The 12,957-nt window shown below is 40.8% G+C and overlaps 1 protein-coding gene and 1 long non-coding RNA gene across 6 annotated transcripts in view; one reads left to right on the forward strand and one right to left on the reverse strand.

The window, feature by feature from the left end:
* Window positions 1–295: 295 nt before the first annotated feature.
* The window catches only part of Kcne3 (potassium channel, voltage gated subfamily E regulatory beta subunit 3), a 33,849-nt gene continuing 21,187 nt past the window's right edge, over window positions 296–12,957 (forward strand). The window contains exons 1-3 of one of the 5 annotated variants that reach the window (XR_001233141.1): window positions 296–1,185; window positions 1,670–2,044; window positions 2,365–2,479. Coding sequence is in view for 2 of the 5 variants with exons in the window: in XM_005379918.2 (XP_005379975.1) it covers window positions 720–1,185; window positions 1,670–1,736 (533 nt within the window). In the remaining 3 variants the exon portion in view is untranslated. Of the gene's footprint in view, window positions 1,186–1,669; window positions 2,045–2,364; window positions 2,480–5,870; window positions 6,064–12,957 lie in introns of those variants that run through there. The other 4 variants (XM_005379918.2, XM_013511942.1, XM_005379922.2 and 1 more) reach the window with 4 other exon arrangements.
* LOC106148029 overlaps window positions 2,676–12,957 on the reverse strand; it is a 21,273-nt gene continuing 10,991 nt past the window's right edge. Inside the window, exon 2 of the long non-coding RNA XR_001233142.1 lies at window positions 2,676–3,208. This is a non-coding gene — a long non-coding RNA (uncharacterized LOC106148029). The remainder of the gene's footprint in view (window positions 3,209–12,957) is intronic.

The raw sequence follows: 12,957 nt of genomic DNA on the forward strand, positions 1-12,957 counted from the left end.
ATATGCTGAGGTCCAGCTCTCCTTTGAGGACCTAGCCACTCATTCCCACTTCTGGGAGCGGGTTGCTGACTCGCACCTGAACTAGTTCCACTCACTCCAGGACCTGCCCTCCACTGAAAAGGAACCAGCCGTGCCAAAAGTTACTGTGCCTTCCCAGGTATATGTAGTCTGTAAATATTAATCTAATCATGCAAGGATATAAACTTCTGCCCTCATGGGTTGGGCTCAGAGCACTCCTTTGATCCGGCTAAAGCCTCTTATTTAACTGTTCAATTTCTTCCTTCAACTAATCCTGCTTCTATCACACACTTACACACGTTGGTCTGGAGTACTTCCTCCGTTTCTGTAAAATGTAAGCTCACCAGGGCATATTTTTAACCCTTCATCTACTGTACTATTCCATTATATACTGTACTAATCTTAAGTCTAGCATTGGGCCTACAGAACACAGCACAAACTAAACTGGCTGTTGAACACCTGGGCGACGCCAACTTTGCACTAGGTCTTGGTGGTGCTGTGAATCAAACTCAGGGCCTTATGTGTGCCAGAGAAGCGCTCTACCACTCAGCCACATCCCTAGCCTGTGCTGGTTCTTGGTATCACACCGTCTCGCAAGAGCTTCTACCAAGATTGGTGAGCAGAGGTTCGGGGCGTAACCCTGAGTCCCCGCCCCCAGCCCCAGGGATGGGGCGGGGCCCAAGGACGCCGCAACCCGCGCAATGCCAAGACCTGCGGTCCGGCTGCTTTGGCTGGGACGGCTCCAGTACGCCGAACTGCTGGCGCTGCAGGAGCGCTGGCTGCGGCGGATGCAGGCCGAACCTGGAACTGAGGCCTCGCTGGGGACCGAGGCAGGCGCGCTCCTGCTCTGCGAACCCGCGGGACCCGTGTACACAGCTGGGCTGCGCGGCGGCCTGACGCCCGAAGACACTGCACGGCTACGGGCCTTGGGCGCAGAGGTGCGCGCCACAGGCCGAGGCGGCCTGGCCACTTTCCATGGCCCGGGCCAGCTGCTCTGTCACCCCGTGCTCGACTTGCGGCACCTCGGCCTGCGCCTGCGCACCCACGTGGCGGCGCTGGAGGCGTGCGCGGTGCGCCTGTGCGAGCTCCTAGGCCTGCGGGGCGTGCGCGCGCGGCCCCCGCCCTATACCGGCGTCTGGCAGGGCGAGTGCAAGATCTGTGCGATCGGTGAGCACCGCGGGGCGGGGCCCGGGGCGGGCCGATGGAGGCGAGGGTGGAGCAAGCGCCGGCTTTGAGTCAGCGCTAACCGTTGCGTTTAAGAGTTTAGCATGTTCCCCAGATAATACCTTATGGTTGGAAGGGAGGCAGACGGTTCTTCAGAAGTTATTGAGTTACACTCACTGTCCCGGGTGGAAATACTGTAATTGACTTAGAGCTACTTTCTATGGTAAAACAGGGTGCTTGGAAAACGAAAGAGTCGTTGTGTTTAAGAAATCCTCATATTAAGGGCAACCGATGCAGAACCACACACCCCCAACCCCATCTCCAGTTTGGCTTCTGTCATTCTATGCACAGTCCATGTTGTAGAAAGAAATACTGAAAAGCAGCAGTCTGGCCCAGCTGCCTCATTGCACCGAGAGAAGCCTGAAGCCTGGGGGGTTGGGGAAGGGTAGAGGATATCTATTGTAAGACCCTTTGGCTTGTCTTGCAGGAGTCCGCTGTGGAAGGCACATCACATCCCATGGCCTGGCTCTGAACTGCTGCACGGATCTCACATGGTTTGAGCACATTGTACCCTGTGGACTGGTTGGGACGGGGGTCACTTCCCTGAGTAAGGAGCTCCAGAGGCATGTTACTGTGGATGAAGTAATGCCACATTTCCTTGTGGCCTTTAAGGAAATCTACAAGTGCACATTGATCTTGGAGGACAGCCTCAAGTAAAGGCATTCACACAGCTAGGATGGTTCTGTACTGGACAGCACCTAATCTGACTTCAGTCTCCAGAACCTCAATTCTAGAGCTAGCATGTCATTCTATGACCATGATACCAAGGCAAATCATGAGCTCTGACACATGGCTTCCTTAGGTATGTTGGTATTACCCCAATCTACCTCAGAGGTACTGTATATGAACTTACTGTGAAAAGCAACACATGCTGTATAAAACAGAAGGATTGTTTACAGTGTTTCAGCATAGAGAAATGCAGCTATCATAGACTGTCATTTCTCAATTATTTGTTACTTTCCCAATATTGTACCTAGTTGAGCAATTCTGGTCTCTATTTTTTTTTAATTTCTTGAAAAGCACTCAGGAGGCTGAGGCATGAGGATTGCCGTGAGTTCAAGGCCAGCCTGCACTACAAAGTGAGACTATCTCAAACAAAAAATCTTTTTTTTTTTTTTCTAGTGGGAATCAAATCTTTGGATGGCCCAGGTAATTCGCAGGAGACTTATGTAGGCCCTTTGTGCAATAAAGGGAAAAGCCTCTTGAAAAAAATAAAATGAGGTCCTGTTGTCCTGTGTTGGAGTCTCCAGATCTGGTAATTTATCTGGTTTTGGTTAGAGCACCCTGAGTTAAGCCACAGGCTATAGGAAAAACAAATAGTTTCTTACATTGCACAAATGCTGAACAGAGAAGTTTTTCCTTACATGTGATCCTTCCATTTGAAAGACTGTGTACTAGCTACCTACGTCTACATAAAACAACAATAATATTTATTATCTTTCTTTATTGGTCAGGAGCTTAACTAGGTGTCTCTAGGCTGAAGTCTCTGCCTCAGCTTGCAATAAAGATGTCAGCTGGGGGTGGAGTACAGCATTAGAGATAATCCACTCAATTGTCTGGTTGGTTCTGATTGTTGACAGGAGGCCTTCGTTCCTCACTTTGTGGACCATCCATAGGGCTCCTGGCATGTTCTTGTGACAGGTCACCTGGCTTCCTCAGCGCAAGTTTTGTCAGAGAGACGCAAGGTAGGGGTCACCATGTTTTTTATGACCCAGGCTTAGAAGTCACATGGATATTTTCTACAGTCTCTCAATAGATGAGCCCTATTTTAGTGTACAAGGGCCATCACAGGAACTGTAAGGGGTAAGATCTTTAGGGGCCATTTTGGAGACTGGCTCCCAGAGCCCATTAAGAGTGGAAGGAGCCTTCACAATGAGGAGTCAAGGGACCCTGTTTCCAGTCTTGGTTCTGTGGAAAGGTCATTTGCTTCCTGGGCTTCACTTTCACCTTCAAGTGGTGTCATCCCCTGCAAATATAATGGGAGCCACATTGAAACATTTTTTTAAAAAGAGTGATGTTAGTTTAAATATATTTCTCTTTAAATGCATTAAAAATATGAAGCAATACAAGCATACTAATAAAGTATTTTACAGTTTTTCATACTAAGTCTTCAAAATCTTGTGTGTATTTTAGCACACCTTATTTTGGACTAGCCACTTTTTTTTTGAGACAGGGTCACACAAGTACTGTGGACTGGCCTTGAACTCACTATGTATCCAAGGCTGGCCTCAAACTTCTGGCAATTCTCCTGCCTCAGCCTTCTGAGTGCTGGGATTATAGATGTGTGCCATCACATCCAGCTGGACCAGCCACATTTTATAAATGTTCATTGGTCACACGTGGGTAGCCGTAGACTGATTAGTGTAAAGTCCTTTTGAATTCCCAGGGTTCTGTGACCTCCCTGGCTTCTAGGAAGAAAAATGAGTCCTCTCACATCTGAGAACTGACTGAGTGCAAATAATTTATATCAATTCAAGCTGAAATGACACTAAAGGAAATATTTCTACCCCCTACTTATAGGGATGAAAACCAAGGTTATACAGTAAATTAATGCCAAAGCCAGGGCCAAATCTCAGATGTGAAGCCTTTCTCATTCCCCTTTCCTGCTGTACACATTGACTTAGCTTAGAACAGTATGCTTTCTGTGTCATAGACAATCAATATTAGTTAATTAATGTTTTGCCCACCCATAAGTTGGCTCATATCCTTAGTTTCCCATCCATGTTGCCATTGTCAGGGTATGGGAGTTCAGAAGTGGTTGATAATTACCTTATAATATTACTGCCAAGAAGGGAAAGAATTATTGCAAGGTTAGATAGATACACAGTGTTTCTACCCACCTGATACTTGCTTCCCTCTCTAGCACCCGTAATAAGTGATCATACAGCTTATTCTTGAATGACTCTAGAGACTAGGAAAGAAACGTTTACTCAAAACCTATTTATAGTGCCAGCTACTATGATATTAGCCCTTTTAAGTATATTCTTTCATTGGATAGCTTGTCTGGTCCTGGACCACAGAGAATCACTGCATGATGTTGTGGTTGATTTACTCAACCTTCCTGAGCCTCAGTTTCATTACACAAAACAAATAATTACAGCACCTGCCTCAGAGCATGGCAAGAATTAAGTACCTAATGGCAGGTAAAACACTGAGTATAGTGCTGACCCAGAATAAATGCTCAGTACATATTATCATTATTATTACAATTTGTTCTCTATAAGGCTTCTTGGGGAAATTATTCCCAGTCCCTGTAACTTATCCCTAAGACAGTAGGGTCCTCATGAGGGGAGCTGTGACTGTCTTATTTCCTTCATATTTTGTCATATAGCACTGGGTCTGTCATACAGGAGACTATTTGTAACTACTGATGAAGTGGAATTGGACTATTCATAGTATTTTCCTATGCTACCTGCATGTTTGCCTGTGCACTAGCCCCAGCTCATATGTGTCCCAGTAGTTTCTGTGCCCTTGGTATGAATCAGCCACTGAAAAGCATGGCAAACTATCATTTCCTCTGCTGGACTTACAGGGCACAAACTGGTACTCATGGGCTGCTGTGAACCTGCAGGTGTGTTCCTATTGGTTTTCAGTAGTCTTGTATGAGTGTATGTATATATTTAAGTTAAGTAGTTGTCAACATTTAAAAATGGGCCTTCTGCCTTACAATTGGTTGGAGCTGAGAAGTAAGTGTGTTTTAAGATGTACTCTCCAGTGAGCTGCACTCCTCTTTTTCCCACTGTGAGTTTGAGAAAAGCCTAGATTATGTAGTGAGACTCTGAGTGAGAGAGAGATAGAGAGAAAAAGAGAGAGAAGGGGGGATCTAACAAGTATGTGAGAAAATGTTCAACATCACTAGTCATTTGGGATATGCAAATCAAAATCACGATAAAATATTATATCATGCTAGCCAAATGACTGTTCCTGAAAAGAGTAAAGTTGCTGTATTAGTTAGCTTTTCCATTGCTGGGACAAAATACCTAACACCTACAATTTAAGGAGGAGGGGTTCATTTTTGGCTCACAGTTTCAGTACATTCACTCCCTGGTCACCTGCATCCAAGGCAGAAAAGGCATAGTAGAAGAGCTTGGTAGAGGAATGCTGCTCAACCCATGGCAATCAAGAAGTACTAAGAGAGGAAGAGCCAGAGAGGAAAAGACACCTTCCTAAGGTACACTCCCAGTGATCCACCTCCTCTGGCTGGATCCCACATTCTAACAGTGCATTCAGCTATGAACTCATCAATAGATTAATCCACTGGTGAATTTAGTATCCCCAAGATCCAATCACCTTCCCAAAAGCCCCAATTCTGAACACAGACTTCTGAGGGATATTTTAGGTTGAAACCATAACAATGAGATGTGGAGAAAAGGGAGCTCTAACACACTACTGCTATAAATGTAAATTAGTATAGTTATAATAGAAAACAGGGTGCAAGTTTCTAAACAAAAAAAAAAGAAGAAAAAGAAAATACTGGACTTCTGGGAGGATGATGGAGTGGTGAACATCAGAGAAAGAGCCTCTCCAAGATTTGCTGTCCAGACACTGGAATATAGCAATGTGAGGAAGAGAAGGAGGAAGTGGTCACCAGGACCCAACAAGGATCTGAAGAGAATTTATCTTCATAGGGACAGTGAAGAGAGAGACTTCAATGAAGAAGATGAAGGTGGCAAGTGGCACTTTCTCCCTGAGCCCTGACTTATTGCATGGAAGGGATGGCTTGAACCTGCAGATGCATGTGACTACTGGTGATCCCAGAGGCCTTTGTGGAGAAACGTCCCAGTGGAACGGAGCAGTGAACACAGTGGACTGCTGTGGCTGGTGAGTTATTCCCCCAGGAAAAGGCAACTGGCCAGTAGCCATCTGGGAGAGATGACAATTGACCTCAGAACTCAGAGTAGCTATGAGCTGGCTCCATTTAGTGGCTCCAAGTGTCAGGGTGAGGTACACCTGAGTTTAAGCCAGCAGGAGGCACATGGAGTGTTGCAGGCTGAACAGATTGGGTTCCAGCCTCCCAGCCAGAAAATGGCCTGAACTTCGGTGGAACTAAAGGTGCAGGCTTGCTGGAATTATCCACTACCCCACTGTAAATCTATAGCTGGCTTACTGGAATTGAGCAACCTGGTTCTGGACTGCCCATTTTGTCTACCAGTGACAGCAGAGACATGCCTTGAAGTGGACATTGTTTTTTCTGATTTTCTCTTTTTTTTCCTCTTTTCTTGTTTTTGATTTTGTTTTGTTTTCTTTTTTCTTGATTGTTCTTGTTTTTATATGAATGTGAATTTTGTTTCTAATTTTTTGTTATTGTTCTGTTCTGATCTTGTTTATATTCCTTTTCTCTTTCCCTCCTGTTTTCTTCACTTAGTTTCCCAAAGTTTGCATAATCTTTCTTTGTCCTCCAGCCTTGCTTCTAATCTCTCCTTTTCTTCTCTTTCTTAAATTTTCCCCGAACCCCTTTTAAATTTTCTACCCTGAGGGTAAAACGGCCATATTGAGAGCATATTTATTTATCTATTTATTGTCCTTTTTTGGACAGGGTCTCACTATTCAGTTCAGGCTGGCTTTGAGCTCACTTTGTAGCCCAGGCTGGTCTAGAACTCACAATGATCATCCTGCCCCAGTCCCCTAAGTGCTGGGACCATAGGTGTGCACAATCACACCCTACTGAGGGCATATTTCTGTATACAATTTTCTGGTTTGTTTTAGTTTTTTCGTATAATCACAAATCTAGTTCACAGTTAAAGGTGGCAAATTAATAGTTACCATGGTTTGTCATTTTCTGTGTTGTGTTTGATGCTACTATTATTGCTGATTGTACTACTTTAGCCAAGGTGACATAATTGTTCTAATCAGGTATTCTTCCTGGTATACCAAGACTGAGATTGCCTAAGGGTCATAAAAGTACTGTAGGCCAGTGTTGAAGAATGAGGACCTAGGCCAAATAGGTAATAACTTCTCATCCCCAATAAATTGAAGAGGTAGGATCTTGCAACAGACTCAAAGCCCAGAACTCAGCTACACCTGGAAGACATCTCTGAGTAGTCATTTCCTAAGGGTTCTAAATAATAGCAATAAAGGTACTTCCCATAAGCAGTTTACAAGAATCAACCCAAGAATTTTTAATTAAAAAAAAGAAAATGAGAAGATACTTAAGCAAGATGCAAACCCACACTTCTAGCTAAGCAAAGGCAAACCGAGGGGCCAATGAAATGGGACAATTTGAAAGCCAGCCAACTCTGGACTCTGAAGTGGTAACAGCAGAAGTAACAAAGCAGAGGAATGAGGCTCTAGAAAAAAATCAGAAATAAGTTCTTAGATAACTAGAGAGATGGTGACCAGAATGAAAGACATGGTTAGTGACTCTAGAGAGATACAGATACAAAAATAGAAGTACTTAGGAAAATGATGGAAACCATGAATGCCCAACATAGGAAAGAAATGGAATCCATGAAACAGATTCAAACAGACATCCAGGAAGGTAAAAATTTAATTGATGGTATACTCAGCAGAATGAGCCAATGTGAGGACAGAATACCAGATAGGAAAGACAGGATGCAGTTAGTGATAAAAGGAAGGATTACTTTAAAATATCAGGAGACTATGAAAAATCAATCCAACAGTTGCTAGGTAATGCAAAGGAGAATAACATAAAATTAATCAGACAATGAACATGTGGGAGATAGTGCAAATGGTATAAAAATCCTGTTCACAAAAGTAGTGGCAGAAAACTTCCCAATCAGGGAGAAGAATTTAACATACAGACAAGTGATGCATGTAGAACTCCAATTAGCCATGATAAAAATAAATCTACTCTAAGGTATATAATAGTCAAGGTTCCAGAAATTCAACACAAAAACAGAATATTAAAAGCTGTTAGAGAAAAGAAACAAATCACATATAAAGGAAAGCCCATCACAATCACAGCAGACCTCTCAACACAAACCCTCAAGTCAAGAAGAGAATAGAGTGAAGTATTTCAAGCCCTAAAAGAAAACAACCTCCAATCCAGATTGATGTACCCTGGAAAACTATCTTTCAAAATTGATGGAGAAATAAGATACTTCCATGACAAAGAACACCTGAAGAAATTCATGACCACTAAACCAGTGCTCCAAAATGTTCTGAAGGACATTCTAGAAAGAGATAAAAAGTACTCCAACTCCATGAACCCCAACAGAATGAGTCCACCAGGCAAGGCAAGCAATTAAACAGGGAAAAATGGGAACCAAGTACAGGAAAATAACATGACAAGGATAAGTCAGTACCTATCAGATATTGGGTTTTTTTTGTTTGTTTGTTTGTTTTTGGTTTTTGGTTTTTCTCCGGTACCAGGAACCGAACTCATGACCTTGCACTTGCCAGGCAGGCGCTTTGCCACTGAGCTAAATTCCCAGCCCCTACTACCTATCAGATATAACTGTCAATGTTAATGGCCTCAATTTACCAATGGAAAAAAACATTAGAATGGATTAAAAAGCAAGATCTAACAATATGCTACATACATGAAACATATTTAATTCAAAAAGAAATTCATAGTCTGAAAGTCAAAGGATGGAATTCTCTATGCCACAGGAACCCAGAAAAAAGCAGGGGTAGCTACTATATTTGCAGCCAAAATGGATTTCAAGCCCCAGCTAATTAAAGGAGACAAAGAATGTCACTACATTCTTGTAAAGGGAACAATCTAAGAGGAAGAGATAACAATCATCAATATATATGCAACAAATACCAGCACACCCAACTATATAAAATGAATATTAATGGACATGAAAAATCATATAAAGACTAGCACAGCTGTAATGGGGGACCTTGATAGCCCACTATCACAAATAGATCAACTAGACAAAAAATCAACAAAGAAATATCAGAACTGAACCAAACTTTTGAACAAAAGTTTTGGACCTAGTAGATGTCTGCAGAGTTGTTCCACCCCACAACATCAGAGTTACACTTTCTTCTGCACACAGGACATTCTTGAAAATAGGCCACATACAGCTTATACAACATGCTTAAGTAAATGCAAAGGAATTGAAGTTACGCATATTATCAGACCATAATGCAATGAAATTAGAAATCAGTGGCAAAAGAAAACACAAGAATTTCATAAGCATATGAAAATTAAATGAAACCCTCCTGAAAAACTAATGGATCACAGATAAAATTAAAGAAGAAATTAGACAGCTTCTACAATTAAATGATAATGCCAATACAACATACCAGAACTTATGGGACACAGTGAAAGCATTCCTATGAGGGAAATTTATAGCAGTGAATTCCCATAGCATAAAAACAGAGCAAGAGTAAATGAACAACATAATGTTGAACCTCAGGCTTCTAGAAAAAGAACAGGTCAAGCTGAAAGCTCATACAAAGGAGGAAATTATAAAGATTAGAGCAAAAATTAATGCAATGGAAACTAAGAAAACAATACAAAGCATCAGTGAATTGAAGAGTTGGTTCTTTGAAAGATTAAATAAAATTGACAAACCTGTTAGCCAAACTTATATATATATATAAAAAGACTGAAATCCATGCAATTAGAAATGAAAAGGTGAAGAGGCTGGGGATTTAGCTCAGTGGCACAGCACCTGCCTGGCAAGCGTGAGGTCGTGAGTTTAATTCCCGGTACCGGAAAAAAACAAAAACAAACAAACAAAACGAAACAAAAGAAATGAAAAGGTGAAATCGCAACAGATCCTGCAGGAACCCAGAAGATCATCCATACCTAATTTGAAAACCTGTGTTCTAAGAAGATGGAAAACACAGAATAAATGGATGGATTCCTAGATATATCAGTTACCAAAGCTGAATCAAGAAGATAGAAAAATTCTAAACGTGTTAGTCAATGAAATTAAAGATGTAATTAAAAATTTACCAACAAAGAAAAGCCCAGACCCTGACAGATACACTGCTGAATTCTACAAAAAATTTAGAAAAGAACTAATGTTGCTACTTCTCAAACTCTTTAATGAAATTGAAAGGGAAGCAGTAGTCCCATATTCATTCCTAAAAACAAGCATTACCCTAATACCAAAATCAGAGAAGGATCCAGCCAAAAAAGAGAATTACTGACCAATCTCCCTAATGAAGAAAGATGCAAAAATCCTTAATAAGATACTGTTAAACAGAATGCAGCAAATCATCAAGAAGATCATACACCATGACTAAGTAGGATTCATCCCAGGGATGCAGGGATGATTCAACATAGGCAAAACAATAAATGTAATACACCATATTAACAGAGCCAAGGACACAAACCATATGGCCAACTTAATAGATACATAAAAAGCATTTGAAAAATCCAACGCCCATTCAGGATAAAAACTACAGAAAATCTGAATAGATAGTCTTTATCTCAATCTGATAAAAAGCCATTATGACAAATCAACAACCAACATCATACTAAATGGACAAAAGCTGAAAGCTTTCACTTTATTTGTTTATTTGTTTGTTTTTTTTTTTGGTTTTTCTCCCGTACCGGGAACCGAACTCACAACCTTGCACTTGCCAGGCAGGCGCTTTTGCCGCTGAGCTAAATCCCAAGCTTTCACTTTAAAATCAGGAATAAGACAAGAATGTCCATTGTCACCACTTTTATTCAGCATAGTTCTGGAAACAGTAGGCAAAGTAATTAAACAATAGAAAGAAAAGGAATAAGGATAGGAAAGGAAGAATTTAAATAATCATTATTTGGAGATGACATGAAACTCTAAATAGAAGATCACAAAAACTGCACCAAAAGAATTCTAGATTTAATAACCAAATTCGGTAGCATAGCTGGATATGAAAGTCAACACTCAAAAATATATAGCATTCTTGTACACAAAATTGAACTCACTGAGAGAGAAATCAGGGAAACAATAACTTTCACAGTAGCATCCAAAAAATGAAATACCTAGGAATCAATCTAATGAAGGAAGTAAAAGACCTTTACATTGAAAACTACAGTACTCTGAAAAAGATCAGAGAGGATATCAGAAAATGAAAAGATGCGCCGTGCTCATGGATAGGGAGAACCAATATAGTGAAAATGGTATACTTCCAGAATTGATACACAGTTTAAATGCAACCCTGATCAAAATGCCAATAGCATACATCACAGAATTAGAGAAAACAATTCTAAAATTCATTTGGAACCAGGAGAGACCTAGAATAGGAAAAGCAATCCTGGGCAACAAAAGCAAGGCAGGGAGCATCGTAATCCTTGACTTGTAATTATACTACAAATCTACTGTGATAAAAAATAGCATGGTTTAAAAAAAAAAAAGACCTGAGGATCAATGGAACAGATTAGAAGATGCAGAAACAACTCCAAACATATTCAGCCACTTGATGTTTGACAAAGGAGCCAAACACCTTCATGGGAAGAAATATAGCCTCTTTAATAAATGGTGCTGGAAGAACTGGTTTTCCAGATGCCAAAGATTAAAACTAGACCCGTATCTTTCACCATGCGCCAAGCTAAAATTGAAATGGGTCAAAGATCTAAATATTAAAACAGAACAACTAAATCTCCTGGAAGATAGAATAGGTAGAACTCTTGAAGACATTGGTGTAGGCAAAGACTTTATGAAGAAAACCCCAATTGCACAGGAACTATCATGTAGAATCAACAACTGGGATCTCATCTTATTAAAAAGCTTTTCCATTGCAAAAGAAACCACCAACAAAGTGAGGTGATAACCCAGAGTGAGGAAAAAAATGTTTTCCAGTTGCTCCTCAGACAAAGCACTACTATTTATTATTTTTTTTAATTTTAAAGAGTAAAAGAAGGATAACAATAAACTATTTAGAATATATAAAGAACTAAAAAAAACCAAGACCCCTCCAAATGTAAAGACCCAATCCAAAAATGGGCATCTGAGATGAATATACACTCTCAGATAAAGAAGTAGAATGGCAAATAAATATATGAAAAGATATTCATCATCACTGGTCATTCAAGAGATACAAATTAAAACAATGCTGAGATTCCATCTCACTCCAGAAAGAATGCCTATTATCAAGAAATCAACCAATAACAAATGCTAGCAAGGCTGTGGGGAAAAAGGAACCCACCACTGTTGGTAGGAACATAGACTGGTATAACTACTGTGGAAATCAGTGGGGAGAGTCCTCAAAAAACTAAAACTGGAGGTTCTATTTGATTGAGCTAGTCCCTTCATGGTATCTTCCCAAAAGAATTGAAGGCATCACACCACAGCAATATATACACACCCATGTTTATAACAGCACCATTTGTAATAGCTAAATCTTGGAAACAGCCCAGATGTCCATCAACTGATGAATGAATAAAGATGTGATGTTTTAAGAAAAATAAATAACAATGGAGTACTATTCTGCCATAAAGAAGGATAAGCTTGAGACATTTCTAGCTAAATGGATGCACCTTGAGCCCATACTCTTAAGTGAAATAAATCAGGCACACCTGTGTAAATACTGCATTGTTTCTCTGGTGTGAGAAACCAAAAGTGTAAATAAGGACCAAAATGTATAACAGATACTGGGAAATGAGAAGAAAATGTTCAAATGAGAAAGTGCACAAAGAATGGGGGCAGGGAGAAAGGAAAGAAGGGACAAGGAAAAAAGAATAGAAGGAAAAACTGGAAACAAAGCTTTTGTAAATAAGGAGGAGGAGTGGGGGTTAAAGGAAGGGGAGAGGAATGAGGAGACAAACAAGCAGCAAGATATATCATATAGACATACAAATTTCCT

The sequence above is a fragment of the Chinchilla lanigera genome, unplaced genomic scaffold, assembly GCF_000276665.1.
Source record: "Chinchilla lanigera isolate Chin_1 unplaced genomic scaffold, ChiLan1.0 scaffold00013, whole genome shotgun sequence".
NCBI classification, from domain to species: Eukaryota; Metazoa; Chordata; class Mammalia; order Rodentia; family Chinchillidae; genus Chinchilla; species Chinchilla lanigera.